The following is an 18780-nucleotide window of genomic DNA, read 5'->3' on the forward strand; positions in this document are numbered from 1 at the left end:
AACCTTTCCTCATAAGTCAACACCGTCATCTCCGGAATCAACCTAGTGAACATTCTCTGAACTGCCTCCAAAGCAAGTATATCCTTTCGTAAATATGGAAACCAAAACTGTATGCATTATTCCAGGTGTGGCTCACCAATACCCTGCATAACTGTAGCAAGACTTCCCTGTTTTTATACTACATCTCCTTTACAATAAAGGCCAAGATTCCATTGGCCTTCTTGATCACTTGCTGTACCTGCATACTAAACTTTTGTGTTTCATGCATAAGTACCACCAGGTCTTGCTGTACTGCAACACTTTGCAATTTTTCTCCATTTAAATAATAACTTGCTCTTTGATTTTTTTCTGCCAAAGTGCATAACCTCACATTTTCCAACATTATACTCCTTCTGCCAAATTTTTCCCCACTCACTTGCCTGCCTATGTCTTTTTGCAGATTTTTTGTGTCCTCCTCACACATTGCTTTTCCTCCAATCTTTGTACCAAACTTGGCTATGTTACACTTGGTCCTTTCTTCCAAGTCGTTAATATGGATTGTAAATAATTGGGGTCCCAGCACTGATCCCTGCAGCACCCCACTAGTTACTGATTGCCAACCCGAGAATGAACCATTTATCCCAACTCTCTGTTTTCTGTTAGTTAGCCAATCCTCTATCCATGCTAATATATTACTCCCAACCCCGTGAACTTCTATCTTGTGCAGTAACCTTTTATGTGGCATCTTGTCAAATGCCTTTTGGAAGTCCAAATACACCACATCCACTGGTTCCCCTTTATCCACCCTGTTCATTACATCCTCAAAAAATTCCAGCAAATTTGTCAAACATAACTTCCCTTTCATAAATCCATGCTGACTCTGCCTGATTGAATTATGTTTTTCCAAATGTCCTGCTACTGTTTGTTTAATAACGGAGTCCAACATTTTCCCAACCACAGATGTTAGGCTAACTGGTCTATAGTTTCCTGCTTTTTGTCTGCCTCCTTTTTTGAAAAAGGGCGTTACATTTGCAGTTTTCTAATCTGTTGGGATCTCCCCAGAATCCAGGGAATTTTGTTAAATTACAACCAATGTATCCACAATCCATGCCGCTACTTCTCTTAAAACCCTAGGATGCAAGCCATCAGGTCCAGGGGATTTATCCGCCTTTAGTCCCATTATCTTACTGAGTACCACCTCCTTCGTGATTGTAATTGTGTTAAGTTCCTCCCCCACTATAGCCCCTTGACTATCCACTGTTGGGATATTGTTAGTGTCCTCTACCGTAAAGACTGATACAAAATATTTGTTCAGAGTTTCTGCTATCTCCATGTTCCCCATTACTAATTCCCTGGTCTCGTCCTCTAAGGGACCAACATTTACTTTAGCCATTCTTTTCCTTTTCATATATCTATAGAAACTCTTGCTATCTGTTTTTATATTTCGTGCTAGTTTACTTTCATAGTCTATCTTCCCTTTTTTAATCATTTTTTTAGTTATTCTTTGCTGGCTTTTAAAAGCTTCCCAATCTTCTGCCCTCCCACTAGTTTTGGCCACTTTGTATGTCCTTGTTTTTAATTGGATGCCGTCCTTTATTTCTTTTGTTAGCCACGCATGGCTATCTTTTCTTTTACACCCTTTTTTCCTCACTGGAATATATTTTTCTTGAGAGTTGCAAAATATCTCCTTAAATGTAGCCACAGTTCATCAACCGTCCTACACTTTAATCTATTTTCACAGTCCACTTTAGCCAATTCTGTCCTCATACCTTCATAGTCTCCTTTGTTTAAGCTTAGTACGCTGGTTAATGATCCAACTTTCTCACCCTCCATCTGAATTTGAAATTCAACCATGCTATGATCACTCATTCCAGAGGGATCCTTTACTAGGAGATTGTTCAAAGTGTAAGTTGATGAACTGTGGCATACATTTAAGGAGATATGTCTCATTACACACGACCAGATCCAAGATAGCCTGCCCCCTGGTTGGTTCTGTTACATACTGCTCAAGGAACCCGTCCCTAATGCACTCTATGAACTCTTCCTCAAGGCTACCCAGACCAATTTGATTTGTCCAATCAATATGGAGGTTAAAATCACCTATGATTATTGCTGTTCCCTTTTTACAAACCTCCGACCAACAGAGTTGCTACTGTTAGGGGACCTATAGACTACACCCACCAGTGACTTTTCCCCCTTATTATTCCTTATCTCCACCCAAACTGTTTCAGCATCCTGATGATTTGAGCCAATATCGTTTTTCACTATTGCAGTGATTCCATTCTTTATCAATAGAGCTATCCCACCTCCTTTTCCTTTCTGTCTGTTCTTCCGGATTGTCAAATATCCCTGAATATTTAATTCCCAGTCTTTGTCACCTTACTCTGTAATGTCTCTGTCTCTGTAATGGCTATCAGATCATACCCATTTGTCTCAATTTGTGCCATCAACTCATCTATTTTGTTACAAATGCTACGTGCATTTAGACAAAGTGCCTTTCAATTTGTTTTTTTACCCTTTTTTCCTGCTTGTTTCCTCTCTCATTCAAACTCACATTCTTTATTTTTGCTTTCTAATTCCAGCTTTACTCCCCTCCCTACTGAATCTATTTTCAGGTTCCCATCCCCCTGCCAAGTTAGTTTAAACCCTCCCCAACAGCCAGAGCCAAATCCACGGCACTACGGGTGGCTCAGCTGCACAGTGGGGGGAAGGAAGACGAATGGAAGAGCTATAGTGGTAGGGGATTCAATAGTCAGGGGAGTAGACAGGCGTTTCTGTTGCTGCAGTCGTGACTCCAGGATGGTATGTTGCCTCCCTGGTGCCAATTTTTATGTTAACTTGGTATTTTGTATTTAAAGGTTAAATGAATGAGAAATCATCAATAAAGAAAGAATTGCATTTATGTAGTGCCTTTCATGACCACTGGACATCTCAAATGCTTTACAGCCAATTATTTACTTTTTGAAGTGTAATTACTGTTGTAATGGAGGAAACGCAGCAGTCAATTGGTATATAGCAAGCTCCTACAAATAGCAATGTAATAATTACCAGATAATCTGTTTTTAGTGATGTTGATTGAGGGATAAATATTGGCCAGGATATCCGTGATAACTCCCCTGCTCTTCTTCGAAATAGTGCCAGGAGAATTTTTTACGTCGATATGAGAGAGCAGACGGGGCATCGGTTTAACATTTCATCCAAAAAACAGCACCTTTGACAGTGCAACATTCCATCAGTACTGCACTGGAATGTCAGTCTAGAGTTTTGTGCTCAAGTCTCTGGAGTGGGACTTGAATCCACAGCATTCTGACTCAGAGGCAAGGGTGCTACCAACTGAGCCATGGCTGACACCCTTGTCAATGTACTAAAGCTATAGTTTTTCTTACTTTAAAAAAAAATGTTCTGCCTGCATAGACAAAGCTCCTCGTGGCTCACCCCTTGTACTTCTTCATGACATTGTTTGGCCTGTTACTGAGGTGTATTGCCATGACCATTTAGAGCACAAATGTCTCTATTTTCTATGTCTCTATTGAATGTCTTTTGTGAGAGAATGGCAATATACTATTTTGCCGGAAATTTCCTAGGGCCACTGTAACTTTGGCAGAAGATCGGCGGAACACTGTTTATGCATCTATCAAAGGTTATGAGGGCCAATATGGAGAATGCCCCATTTGTATCTAAAGATAGAACTCTTTCAACCAATAAGAAATATCATACCTATTGTAAGTAATGTAATATTTTTATAAATATAAATGTATGATGATTGGGTTTTGTTTGACACAGGAATAATACCAGCTGATGGACAAGTTGAGATTGTTGTCACATACACGCCCACTAATCGTGCTACAGCTCAAATTGAGTTACAACTCATCATCTCGCAGTTTAACTCAAAGCCTTGCATCTGTACTATCACTGGGACATCCCATCCAGGGCTTGACTTTATGTAAGTAGTGAAGCAAGAAATGAAAAATTGCATCATTTGTTGTTTTGTGAAGATCTTCAAATGGTCCATAATAGAATTAGGGCAAAGTGATTTAGAGATGAGCAATATTAAACTAATACAAAATAGTTGGTAAATGCATGGGATTCATAGATGTGAACTCTAAAATTCTAGGTAGCTCCCTGGGACTTATCTCTGTTTGGTTCTGATGTTGTTCCCATCCAAAATCCTGACATCAGTGAATTTACATATTTTGGGCAAATGCCCATGCCATTTTGGTACAAGTATACCATCCAGTCTAGCTGGTCCAGGAAGGTGAAAGAAAATCACTGCAGTACCTTGCCACTGTCTATGAGCCAGCATATTAAATAAAGTTTAAAGAAGGGCTCAAATACCCAGAATTTAAATCTGCTACTATCATTCATCATCATCATCATCATAGGTGGTCCCTCGAAATGAGGATGACTTGCTTCCTTGCCAAAAAAGGATAAGTTCATAGGTGTTGCAATGAAGGATCTAAAATTCCAGGTCCTGAACTACATCCTGAAGGGTGAAAGATGCCTGTGCATGGATTTTTTAAAAAGTGTGGTGACTGTTGCACACCAGCCACCACACGGGCTTGACAGAGCTAGGTCTTGGTCCAGTGGCAAGGATTACCCAAGACAACTGGAGACCAGCTCTGCTGCACGGACCTAGTGCGCACACATATCGCAGTGTGGGCTGGCCCGTGCTGCCCCTGGGCCCCTGGGCCCGAACTCACGCCTCCCCGGGCCTCTACGACTATAAAAAAAGTGGCAATTGACCAATCTACAACTAATTGCCACAAGAAAACCAACATTTAAAAAACTGCAGGGCCCACTTCAGCCAGGATTTAATTGTAGCATCGAATTTATGCTTGATTCATTAAAGGGTGTTGAAGTCAACTGACATGTTAGTGCTGTATTGTGGGACACCTAGGGGCCACAATTGCCCCTCGCCGGAAACACGGCGTACTTAACGTGTTTGAGCTGTTTTCACTATCGCAGTGGATGTGATGGTCTCTTGTGCAAAATTTTGCTCTTTGGCTTTTTTTCGAGCGGCCCGGAAGTCGGGCAGAAATGCGGCAGAGAGCGGAAGTTCGCACACTAGAGGGGCGGAAGTTGGGGGCGGGTGGAGTGTCCGCCATTGTCAGTCATCAGCGTAGCGCTGATGATGTCATCACATTGGCGCGTCATCACATCTCTCCCCTTCACTTAAGGGGAGAGTCGTGGTGACGCGCCAACATGATGACCTCAGTGTGCCCTCCCCTTTAATGATGGACGCACTGCCATTTTGAACACACTGCAAGCACAGTACACTGACAGAAAAAGCTGTTGGTGGCACCGAGTGGCGGCAGCAACATTTTCTCAGCGGAATTTCACATTTAGGGGGGGAACATGGGCGGTGCGTGCTAATGATCCACTTAGGGTGGATTGTTAGTAGTGCGGCAGAAATGGGGGGGAGTGGGTCACTGCCAGGATAGTGCAGAAGGGCAATTTTCAAAATGGCGGCCATTCCCCGAATTACATCTTGAAGGATGGAAGATGCCTGTGCGTGGATTTTTTTAACGTGTGGTGGCCGTTGCACCCCAGCCACCACACAGGCTTGACAGAGCTAGGTCTTGGTCCAGTGGCAAGGATTAACCAGGATGACTGGAGACCAGCTCTAACAGGTCCGGCAGTAACAGGCCTTAAGGGAAGGGGCAATTTCAGCCCCTAATATCATAATGACTTCCAGTGTCATGTCAAGAAATTTCTCGCACCCACACCTGGAACACTTGTGTTTACCATTACATACTTCATATACCAATATTATCTAAACATTACAATCAAATAATGAATACCTATCTCTTTAATCTCACTTTCCGTCATCTTCTCAAATCCATCTTCTTTAATTTCTTAAATAAAAGCAGAATATGCTGGAAATACTCAACAAGTCGGGCAGCATCTGTGGAGAGAGAAACAGAGTGAATGTTTCAGATCGATGACCTTTCATCTGTTTCTCTCTCCACAGATGCTGCCTGACCTAGTGAGTATTTCCAGCACTTTCTGTTTTTATTTCAGATTTCCAACATCCACGGTATTTTGCTTTTGTTTTCCTCAATTTCTTGGTCTCCAGTTATTTCCTGCCCTTTTGAAGCACCTTGGGACATTTTAGTCTGTTAAAGTATATAAGTGAGCCAAGCTATGGCATATGTCAATATCAAACTAACTTTATATTTAGATCTTCTGGTTTTCATAACAGTAATCAGAACAAAATCAAAAATTTTGAAGTAATTAAATATTGTATACATATTATTATGTGGCCCTTGAAATACATGCACAATTGCAAAGAATTAAAATGTAATGAAAATATGACAGAATTTGTTATTCATTTTTCACTGTAAAAATACAGTACACCCATTATATTGAACTAAAAACACACCTTTTATGCTTATTATGTCTCCTGCATTCAATATGCTTATCAGAAATCTGAAAAGCTGCTGATAAGTTTATAGACTTGAGATAACAGTTCAATTCCTTTTTTGAACAATCCATTGCTAGAATTATGTTCGGGAGGAACAATATACTTTTGAAATATAGATGACTAGTTAAAAATCTAGTGAACCAAATACAGACAGTATTTTGCATGCCAGTCCAACTAGGATCATCTATACTTTTGTAGGTTTTATTTAGAATTAGTGTTGTGCATTCTACTCCGTTAAATAATAATAATAATGACCTAATTTAGGAAAACCTGTACAAGATTCTGAAAAGATTAATGGCAAGTGGGCAGATCATTGTGATACAAATTAACAGAGGATTTTGAAGACTGCAAACCTTAACAAAAACATTGATGCATGAGAAAGGGCTTAGGGGAGGACCACATGAATGATTCTTGACTTCAATGAATCTTTTACTCAGGCACACAAATCCAAGCCGTGATTTGGTTGAGGGATGTTTCAATGCTGTTTGCAAGATTTTAGTAGATTTTAATGAAAAACATCACCCCCAATCAGTGCACATCACCCAATTTATTAAGCAAATTACAAAAACAAGTTATTTGTGACCACATTTATTTTTATTACTCTTTCTTTTCCCCCAAGTCTTGTCTTAATTTTTTTCTTGCATTTAATTTTCCTTCCAAACTAAGATAATGTTATTTTGCTACTTATTAATTCTTCCCACTTTTTTTGTGAAATCATATAATTTTGCAGCACAGAAAGAGTTATTTTAGCTCATTGTGTCTCTGCTGGCTCTGTGAGTAGGAGTATTATTGTGTGTGTGCATTCACATGTGGGGTGTTATTTAGTTAATTATGAGGAGTTGAAATCAAATTGTATATTTAACCACACCACACAATGTGGGCTAATGTATAATAAGGAAAAATGTAGTATTCAAGGAAAAACATTAAACTAATTTCAGTGTACTAAAATTGTTACATCATTCACACCATGAGAATTGTTTAGTATAACATGAAAATTGTGTCTAGTAGTAAACAAATTTCTTAAATAGACAGTAAAAAATAATATTTTGTAACACCTTTAATGATTGGAATAATCTCATCGTGGGTTAATTTGCGGTTAACATAGTTTTGTACTATTATTCTAAACCAAAAGGGGAATAATCACATTATGGCATTTATTTCCAGATGTTCAGCAATTGAATTCAGTTATCAATCCAGTGTTAATGCAATCAATCCAGTGTTCTAATCTTGAGAGGTGATTTCCTCTGTGAGCTAAGTCTGGCAACATTTTGAGTGCATTCTTCGCTCAGCAACAGCGGCTTTCCTCTGATTTTGTCTATTTGCAGTTATTATGGACTCAATTTTGGCCCACCCTATTTTTCGGCACACTTACCAGAGATGCGCTACTTTTCTCCGTTCAGAAGTGTGCCGAAAAGATTTCTCCCCACTTTGGCCGCTGTCCGGCTTCCTCCCTGTGGTCGCGCAGCATGGCCAGTCAAGTCTGGGGTGGAACCAGCGTGTGGCGCCGAAAACAGTGCCAGGACGTCTGCACATGCGCAGTGTCCACGCATGCGCAATAGCTCCTTGTCCCCAGCCTCTCCGTGTCTTGCTGCAGCCGTTGTGTGGGACCCGATGCCGGCCACTGGAATCCCCAGCCTCCCTGTGTCTTGCTGCAGCCACTGTGTGAGACCCGATGCCGGCCAAATGTTGTTGTGAGTAAGGGTAGTTGATTTGAAGCTTTAATCATCTAGAAATCGCACCAGGTGGCCACTCGGCCAGGGCTAGAGGCAGGTGGGCAGGAGAACTGATCGTGCTCCTGCCTGGATGATTTCTATCAGTTCTCCTGCCCACCCGCCTCTAGCCCTGGTCGAGTGGCCTCCTGGTGCGATCGATCCAGTATAATCAATGCAAACAAATAGTTGTTTAAATTAGTTGTGAGATTAGGGCAATTTAATTCAACTATCTTTTACTTTTTTTATTTTTGTAGTTTAAGCTTCCATGAATGCTTCTGTTGTATAGTAAATTAACTTTGCGAAGTTTGTCATATGATGTCCTGTATAGCTGTTTGATCCTATTCACATTCTTTCGTCATTAAGTTTCTTTATTAGTGACCAAATTAAATTTTAGTCTTTTGAAACTCACTCGGCCAGGGCTAGGGGTGGCGGGCAGGAGAACTGATAGTGCTCCTGCCTTGATGATTTCTATCAGTTCTGCTGGCCTCCTGCCCCTATCCCAGGCCGAATGGCCTCCGATGTACCTACCTGCACTGATTTCTTAACTCTCCTCAAAGATTTTCTGAAGTGGCCATATACGCTGGCCTATGTAGATTTGGAGTAACTATTAGCTGTCCAAAGTTGCCTAAATGGGCAGAACTGACGTAGGTGGCTGGTAACGCCCCCTTTTGAAAAAAAAATAAAGTAAAAAAATCGTAACTAACTCACTTACACTGGTGCAAATTGAAAGTGCAAAATGGGGATTTTTAAATTACGCCAGAAAAACCAAGTTACTCCAAAAGAAAACAGAGCAACTCCTGGCCAAAATTGAGTCCTATATGTTGTGGCCTTGTAGGAACTAGCTGAGGTAAACACAGCTGCACGATAGAAGCATGGTATAATGGTATAATATGTCTGTTGTTATAAAACATCCTATGTTTTGACTTACCATGAGCAAATGCCACAGAAGTTCTGCTAGTAAATGTATATTTGACAATTGTACCTGTAACAGACAATAACTTATGAAAAGCAGTCAATGTTCATAATGTAGGGAAATTAGCAACCACATATTAGGCACCCAATCAAAAGGCTAAACCAATTAAAATTAAATTAGTCATGAACCCTTCTAGTCTGAATCTTTTTCAATGTTTATTTCATGTTGCTTGATCTTTTTGATCAGATATACATAAAAACCCAAGTGTTTAATTGTTCCCAGTTCAAACAACTGAAAAATCCAGAAAGTTGAGTTTCCATTTGCCTGAAATGGATTATGCACTTTCTTCCCATAGGAACACACACCAATGACCAGCCAAGGCTTAAGGAAACTCCAGTGTGTGCCTAATAATGTTGCAGTTTAAGCAGTTAAACCCACACATCTTAGCAGCACAGAACATTGGTAAGCTTCCTTCAGTTTGTTCAGCTAGGGCCACCCTATCTGTTGCCTTGCATGGTTATCTGGGACCCAAGTTTCCACATGATTTGCGCCTGATTTTTAGGAGCAACTGGTGGAGAACGGACTATCTTAGAAATCTCAATTCTCCACATTTTTTTTTCTGCAGTTCTAGTCAGGTAGAACAGTTCTACTTTGGAACAGAATTTTTTCTTCAAAAGGGGGCATGTCCGGCCACTGACGCCTGATTTCAAAGTTTCCACAGTGTAAACGTACTCCAAACTAACTTAGAATGGAGCAAGTGAAGATTTTTGTAGAACTGAAAAAACCTGTTCTACACATTAAAAAATCAGGCGCAGGTTACAAATTAGGCGTAGGAACGAGGGGGGGAGGGATCATTAAATTCTACAATAAATCCTTAGTTATACTTATACAAATATTATACAAATAAATCCAACCTGAATAAACATTTATAAGCAAAGAAAAGATTAAATAAACCATGTTCCTACCTGTGTGAAAGTTCTTCAGGCAGGCCTTTAGGAAGCGGTTTGCTGTCGGGACCGAAGGCTGAACGGGCCGGGCCCGAGATTTCGGGCAGGGCCCGTCCCCAACACCAGAGGTAGGTGGCGTTGGGTCGGGTTGGGGAGGGAGGTTTGGTTCGGGTCGGCAGGGGAGGGAGGGAGAGAGGGAGGGAGGGAGGGAGGTCAGGTCGGGGAGGGAGGTCAGGTCGGGGAGAGGGAGGTCAGGCCGGGGAGGGGGAGGTCAGGTCGGATCCAGTCCGGGGGCGAGAGTAGAGTCGGGTCGAGTTGGGTGGGAGCAGGAGCGGCAGCGGCAGACGCAGATGGGTCGAGTCAGGTGTGGTCCGGTCGGCGGGGGTGGGGGGGGGGGCGCGCGGAAGCAGGAGCGGCGGGGAAGCAGGACCGGCAGCGACAGGCGGGTCGAGTCGGGTGGGGGGGGGAAGCAGGAGCGGGAGTCGGCAGGAAGCAGGAGCGGCAGCGACAGGCGGGTCGAGTCGGGTGGGGGGGGGGGAGCGGGAGTCGGCAGGAAGCAGGAGCGGCAGCGACAGGCGGGTCGAGTTGGGGGGGGGGGAGCAGGAGCGGGAGTTGGCAGGAAGCAGGAGCGGCAGCGTTAGGCGGGTCGAGTCAGGTCCGGTCGGGTGGGGGTGGGGGGAAGCAGGAGTCGGCAGGAAGCAGGAGCTGGCCGTGGGAGGAGCCTTATTCACACAGCCCCAGTGAGGCCATTCGGCCAAGGCTAGGGGCTGCGTGCTTCGGGCCCCTCCCACACAGTTTCGGGCGCCTGGAGCTACTGCACTTGCGTGTCCACTGTAGCGCGCATGTGCAGAGCTCCCGGCACTGTTTTCGGCGCAGGGTCCTAGCTCCGCCCCCTACAGCTCCTGCTGCGCTGCGCCGAGGGCCAGAGGACCTGCAGGGAGGTGGAGAATACGGAGGGTTTTTTTAGGCGCACTTTGTGGCGCGAAAAACGGGCGCCCAGCTCGGAAGGGCGCCCGTTTTTTATTGTGTGGAAACTTGGGCCCCTGGAACCAAGTGGAAAGGATCCTGCAATATAGCTCCCCCTAATGGACTACTGCTCCACCTAGTGGACTACTGTGGTAATGCAACTCCTGATGTGTAATAATAAAGGGTCATGTGACAAGATCACATGATGACAAGTTTCCAGTCACAGCCATCTTGTGTAATGTGTGTGTCAGTGATGTCATAAAGAATATATCACATTGGCAACGTAGGATAGGATTTCTGGACTCCCGAGCTGAATTTTTTGTTGGTGGATGTTACTGCCAACCAACAAAGAGACTTTTAGAGCTTCTTTGTTTTGCACCACAGCTAAAAATCCAAGGTAAATTACAAGCACACTTGGCTGAACTTTCAGAGTCCAGATGGCCGCACCTATGGGAATAATAGAGCACTTTGGCTAGAAAGCAGGAATTGGGTACTGAAGTTGCATGTTCAGCCATGAACTCATTGAATGGCTGAACATGCAACAGGCTCGAAGGGCCGAATGGCCTACTCCTGCACCTATTTTCTATGTTTCTATGTTTCTATGTTTCTAGTTCCATCATGACCGAGAGACTTTCGGAGCATATGTGGAATGGCTAGAAATGTTTTTTTACTGCAAATAGTATCATCAAAGTCCCCGAAGATGAAAACCGTAACTGGGTGCTGTTAGAAAGAAAACGGGCTATCTTCCTGACTGAGGTGCATGAAACCTTGAAAAATTTGCTTGTTCCTGTCAAACCAAAGGACATGCCACTGACGGAAATAAAACAGCACTACAGTCCTAAGCCCCTGGAAATTGCTGAAAGTTAGCGTTTCGGAATACGAGATCAATTCATTGACGAGAGTATCAGTGAATACATTGTAGCTTTAAAAAAGCAATCTATTCACTGTCATTTCGGAAACTTTCAAGACCGAGCATTGCGTCACAGCTTGGTTTGTGGGATGAAAAAGAAAGCAATCAGAAGAAAGTTGTCGACAACTCCGAACTTGACTTTTGATTTAGCTTGTCAGACAGCTATGTCGATGGATATAGCCGACCAGTACTCCTGAGAATTTCGCACCATTTCCAGTCGTCAGACAACCGAAATGAATCGCCTGCAGGTTAAAAGTAAAAGGCAGTTGGGCCCTAAGGCCTCACCAAGGTAACAGCGCATTGAGGTCATGCTATCGGTATCTGGGACACCTTGCTCAAAGTTGTCCGTATGTGAAGGCAGAGGGCCCGAAATTCAGTACCACTGGAAAGCTGGTGCTACCCCCACTTTTTTGTGGTCATTCGCGTTGAAAGATTTTCGTGGCTGGGCCACTCCATATTCAGCTCCAAAAGTGAACAAATGGGTTCCAGTGCTAATGAACCCTTCCAAAGTGGATCTTTCAGCGGTGTGGCTGTCTTAATTTGAACGTTACCACCACTGAGAAATTCAGCAGCTGCTCCCTGGCCTTTTTAAAGACGAGGGTTTGCAGCAAGGCCTTGAGGAGAATGGGGAGGCTGTGGGTGGGGGGTGGGGGGCGTTGGGGAAGAGTTTGAAAGGATGGCTGGTGTAAGAGGTGCAAGGAGAGCCAAGGTTCACTGATATGGAGCTGGAGGCACTGATGGACGGTGTGAAGGACAGAAGAAGAATACTGTTTCATAACATGGGGAGACCTGGCAGACTGTTAGTACATAATGCATGGAGGGAGATTGCAGGGCCCTTCCAAGGTGGCGATAGGTTGACGCCTCCTAGCTCTGAGGCGATAGGAATCCTCGCCTCTCTTCCTCCTTAAGTGGTACTGCTGGCTCAACCTCCAGCGGCTGTCCCCTCATGATGGCCAGGTTGTGCAGCATGCAGCAGACCACAACGATGATGAAGACCCGTTGAGAGTAGTGCAAGGTGCCTTCAGACAGCCCAGGGACCGGAACCTCTGCTTAAGGATGCCTATGCACTGCTCGATGTTGCACCTGGCGGCACAATGAGCATATTGTATGCATGCTCTGGCGCTGTCCTGGGGTTCCGCAGTGGAGTGAGCAGCCAAGTGGGCAGGGGATATCCCTTGTCCCCAAGCAGCCAATGGCAATCCTGATTCGGGCTGGTCAAGACGATGGGCACACTGATCTGATGCAGAATGAACGAATCATGGCTGCTGCCTCCCTTGCCCGCACGGTGCTGATGGCGACGCCTTCTCCTGTGTGCCGCCCTGCTTCTGAGCAGGTGTACGAGGTGGTGACCTCCCAACACTCCTCCCATCCTCAGGGGGAACCCTGCTAAGCATGTCTCTGAACCCCACAGGCCTCCACTAAAGAGTCAGACATGAAAGTTGTTACAAAAGTCTGTGCAAACCTCTGAGTAGCACTCAGCAGGTTGAATAGAGCCAAAACAATAAATAAAACTACATGAAAACATAAATACATGTAATTTGGATGAGGTAATCTGACATAAAACACTAATAATTAATAAAATTATGAAAAGATAAATACAGTGAATGCTGGAATCTGAAATAAAAACATTAAAATTATGAAAACTATTTCCCTACCAAAGGGCCCCGATCACGGCCACACTGCAGCGGTGTTGCGTTCAGGCACAGCATCGAATACCTCGCAGGGGCAATGCCAGGAAAAGTCTTACCTTTTTGCAGCTGAAAATCCCTGTCCTTGTCGCTTTTCAGTGGCCTGCATGCTGCTGAGCTCACCACTGGAAAGTTACCTTTACAACCTTTACCGTTTCCGACCGATGTGAGCATCGCTCAAATGCCCCCTGAGCTGTATATGGCTCGGGGAGGGAAAATCATCCGATTGCGGGGACGGTGAATTTCAGCCCCAGAGTGTTTCTTCTGCAAGAAAACTGGGTATCTTGCAAAGGCATGCCGACTGGAGTTCTTTGAGGATGAAATGAGCAGGGTGGATAAGGGGGAACCAGTGGATTTCCAGAAGGCATTCAATAAGGTGCCACATAAAAGGTTAATATAAAAGTTCACGGGGCTGGGGTTAATATATTAGCACGGATAGAAGATTGGCTAACTAACAGAAAACAGAGAGTCAGGATAAATGGGTCATTTTCCGGTTGGCAAACAGTGACTAGTGGGGTGCCGCATCGATTGATGCTGGGTCCTCAACTATTTACAATCTATATTAATGACTTGGATGAAGGGACCGAGTGTAATGTAGCCAAGTTTACGAGTGATACAAAGATGGGTGGAAAAGCAAATTGCGAGGACACAAAAAATCTGCAAATGGATATAGACAGGCTATGTGAGTGGGCAAAAATTTGTCAGATGGAGTATAATGTGGGAAAATATGAGGTTATTCACTTTGGCAGAAATAACAGAAAAGCAAATTATAATTTAAATTGAGAATAATTGCAAAATGCTGCAGTACAGAGAGACCTGGGGGTCCTTGTGCATGAAACACAAAAAGATAGTATGCAGGTACAACAAGTAATCAGGAAAGCAAATGGAATGTTGGCCTTTATTGCAAGGGGGATAGAGTTTAAAAGCAGAGAAGTCCTGCTACAACTGTACAGGATATTGATGAGGCCACACTTAGAGTACTGCGCACAGTTTTGGTCTCCATATTTAAGGCAGGATATACTTGCATTGGAGGCTGTTCAGAGAAGGTTCACTAGGTTGATTCCGGAGGTGAGGGGGTTGACTTATAAAGATAGGTTAAGTAGGTTGGGCCTATACTCATTGGAGTTCAGAAGAATGAGAGGGGATCTTCTCGAAACAAATAAGATAATGAGGGGGCTCGACAAGCTGGATGCAGAGAGGATGTTTCCACTCATAGGAGAAACTAAAACTAGGGGATACAGTCTCAGAATAAGGGGCCACCCATTTAAAACTGAGATGAGGAGGAATTTGTTTTCTGAGGTTTGTAAATCTATGGAATTCTCTGCCCCAGGGAGCTGTGGAGGCTATGTCATTGAATATATTTAAGGCGGAGAAAGACAGGTTTTTTGAGCTATAAGGGAATAAAGTGTTATGGGGAACAGGCAGGGAAGTGGAGCTGAGTCCATGATCAGATCAGCCATGATCTTATTAAATGGTGGAGCAGGCTCGAGGGGCCAGGTGGCCTACTCCTGCTCCTATTTCTTATGTTCTTATGAAGAGTAAATCAACTTTCATGGCCAAAAGTAGAAATCGCCAGAGACTACACGGCATTGAAGAAAAGCAACAGGACGAGGAGGTTCTGGAGATACACATCATCAGGAGCACGAGGATATCTTAACAAAGTATCATCATCCAAGTAGACATTGCAGGAACCAGGATACCCATGGAAATCGATACTGGTGCATCCATGAGTGTAGTACTGGAATCGCTATATCTCGACAAGTTGAATGATTTTCCGATGGAAAAATGAAGATCGAACTGCGAGGCTACTCAGAAGAGCAAATCCCTATGGAAGGACCTTACCAATGAAATACAAGGATCAGTTTCAGAGCTTGCCTCTCTTTTTAGTGTCAGGAGACAAGCGTGCCTTAATAGGTAGAAATTGGTTGGGATCACTGAAGCTGAATTGGAATGAGATTTTTTGCGTGGAAATGAAATTTGCATCAAAAGATGACATCATCAAGCAATATTCGAAGGTGTTCTGTGAAACAGGCAGTCTGATCTAAGACTTCAATGTGGGTGTCAGAGTGCAGAAGGACGCTAAACCAGTTTACTGCAAGCCATATCCTGCACCATACGCACTCGAGGAGAAAGTTGAGCAAGAACTCAAAAGACTGGAAATTGAGAACATTATCTCTAAGACAGATCTAAGTAATTGGGCCACACCCATTGCTGTTCTACCTAAGTCAGATGGTAAGGTAAGGTTGTGTGGTGATTATAAAGTTACTGTAAACCAGGTTCTAGAGGGTAATCTACCCAATACATAGCCAAATGTAGAAGAATTGTTCACAACATTGACAGGTGGCCAGATCTTCTCGAAGTTAGATCTCACAAATGTCTACTTACAACTTGAGCTAGATGAGGAGTCCAAGTCATGCTTGACTATAAAGACTCATCTAGGCCGATATCAGTTTAATAGGCTACCACTTGGAGTGTCTTCCTCCCCCGCCATATTCCAAGCAGTGATGAACCAGATTTTGCAAGGTCTTGAATGGGTTGTATGTTATTTAGATAGCATACTTATTTCAGCACCAAACAGGCAAATCCATAATAACGTATTAAATGAAGTGCTCAAATGGCTAGATTGACTACTCACAACTGTTAGTTATTTCAATACTCAGTGGAGTACTTGAGGCACAGAGTGGACAAAGATGATTTACATCCAAGCAGTGGAAAGCTGGATGCAGTCAGAAATGCACTCACTCCCAAGAATGTCACTGAACTTCGATCATTTTTAGGTCTTTTGAACTATTATGGGAAGTTCCTACCAAATTTGGCTACAGTGTTACATCCACTGAATGAGCTGTTGAACAAATAGGTCCATTGGAAGTGGTCAGAAGAATGTGATGCAGCATTCAAAGAGTGTAAAAGCCAGTTGGTAGAGAGGACCATGTTAGTTCACTGTGACGTATCGAAGGAGATCAAGCTAGCATGTGATGCCTCTCCATATGGAGTTGGGGCAGCGATCTCTCATGTGCTGCGAAGTGGGGAGGAGAGACCAATTGCTTTTGCTTCATGCACTCTCCGTGCCAGTGAGCGTAATTATGCGCAGATCGAAAGGGAAGCATTGGCATTAATTTTGGGGTCAAGAAGTTCCACAAATACTTGTATGGTTGTAAGTTTACCATTGTTACTGTCCATAAGCCGCTGACAGCAATCCTCTATTCAAAGTCCCCAGTTTCAACCTTAGCTGCAGCACGAATGCAGAGATAGGCTTTAATTTTGTCAGCATATACATATGACATTGAATACAGACGATCAGTGGATCACAGTAATGCTGATGTTATGTCCAGGTTTCCATTCCCATCACAAGTTACACCTAATAGGGAAGAAGTGCTCTATTTTTTTGTACATTGATGAACTGCCAGTCACAGCTGAAGAGATTGGTAGAGCAACCACACATGACCCAGTTATGTCAAAGGTATATGATTCCATAGCAAATGGCTGGCCAAACCAGGTATCAGAGAAAGATATTCATCCGTACTTCGTTTGTAAGAATTATCAGTGGATAAAGATTGTATTATGTGGGATGCAAGAGTAGTTATTCCAAATAAGTTCAGATCCAAATTGTTAGGAGATCTTCATGACCAGCACCTGGGAATGTGCTTGACCAAGAGTTTTGCACGCAATTACTTATGGTGGCCAGGTTTAGATAAAGATACAGGGGCCGAATTTGGTCAAGGCCTCCACCTGCCCAAGTACTGCCCAAAGTGCTGCCAAGGTACCGGACGGTACTTTCAACGGGGTTTTCATCGCCGAGGTCCCACGATAGTCGGCGGGCGGCAAATCCATGATGTACGCCGCCAATCTGGGCGTCAGTAGGTGAGAGGTCTCATTCTCGGTGGCAGAGCCGCTTGCCGCCCAAGTGCCACCGAAGATGAACTCGGGCCCACGGAGGGCCGAAGTCCTAAAAATAAAAATCATCAACAAAAAAAAACATCTGAGGACCTTCAGGGGACCCCTTCCAGGTAAGTACCTGTAAAAAAAATAATTGAAAAACATTCCACTTTCCTTTTTTACAGGATCTTGACACTTACCGTTGAGGACAGACCAGCCTCCACGCAGCGGTCCACCGCCGACTTGGCGCTGACTCCCGCCCGCACCGATCTGGCATCTCGGCGGGTGGGAGTCTACTTACGTGCATCGGCTGTCGACGGGCGCTTCCCGGCGGCTCTCCCCTCTTGCCCACTCTAGGCCACGTCGAAAGTGGCACTGGGCGGTTCGAGCAGAGGAATGTCGACGGCAGTGAGCGGCAAGTTGAACAATTTCGGCCCCATAGAGTACATCGTTAGTCAGTGTACAACATGTCAATCGGTAAGCAAGAAACCACCATCAGTACCATTACAGCCATGGAAATGGCGTCCCAGGGTGTGGCAAAGGTTACATATAGATTTTACTGAGCTAGAAGGACAACAATTGGTCATTGTGATTGATAGCCATTCAAAGTGGGTGGAGCTAGAGTAAGAGAGAGAAGTGTGAAATTGAATCAGAAGGTGAGAGTGAAGAACCATCACCATAAATGGTTAAACTGGTTCCCAGGAAGAGTCTCATTCCTTCAGGTTTTAATTGTTGTTGGGCATTTAAAAAATGTCAAATTTAAAATTAAAACTTTTTTTTACTTTTCCCATCGGTCTCGTCTTACTCTCTTTTTTAATACAATTTTTCTTCCCCTATCTTTATTTTTCTTCCTTTACCTGATTTGACATTGAATTCAACCACTCTAATTTACACTTTCTTCTTCGTCCTTGTGCTGTTAATTTCACAATCCTTGAATCTGATACACAGTTGCTTGCCCTGTTCATACTGGTCCCCGATGCCCGGTTTCCCTCACTGCTTTGTTATCAGCTCGCACTTTCCACGTAAAAAATTGAAAAACCTAAACATGCCAGGGCAAACATGCAACGACAAGTGCCATTAGATGCCCTGCGACATCAATATTTGGTCCATAGTTGCAAGTATGACTTATTTAAAATAGTTTCAGTTTACCCTGATTCAAATCAGCCAGAATGACAAAGAATGTCTCTAATTGCATAGCAGTGCAATGAATACATGAGGGAGGGAAGATAATGCTCCTAGCACATTTGTAATATTGATTTCAAGCAAGGCTGTGTTATACAGGACTTCAAGCAAGGCTGTGTCATCGCACGAACGCTCTTCTCGATCTTCCTTGCTGCAATGGTCCATCTCACCCTCAGCAAGCTG

General features: G+C 43.7%; 1 protein-coding gene across 4 annotated transcripts in view; it reads left to right on the top strand.

Moving 5' to 3' along the window:
* The window catches only part of cfap221 (cilia and flagella associated protein 221), a 431960-nt gene that overhangs the window by 149092 nt on the left and 264088 nt on the right, over nucleotides 1-18780 (top strand). For all 4 annotated transcript variants that reach the window (XM_070874512.1, XM_070874515.1, XM_070874508.1 and 1 more), the window contains exon 8: nucleotides 3763-3922. In XM_070874512.1, the coding sequence (XP_070730613.1) occupies nucleotides 3763-3922 (160 nt within the window). The remainder of the gene's footprint in view (nucleotides 1-3762; nucleotides 3923-18780) is intronic.

This window comes from Pristiophorus japonicus, chromosome 3, assembly GCF_044704955.1.
Source record: "Pristiophorus japonicus isolate sPriJap1 chromosome 3, sPriJap1.hap1, whole genome shotgun sequence".
NCBI classification, from domain to species: domain Eukaryota; kingdom Metazoa; phylum Chordata; class Chondrichthyes; family Pristiophoridae; genus Pristiophorus; species Pristiophorus japonicus.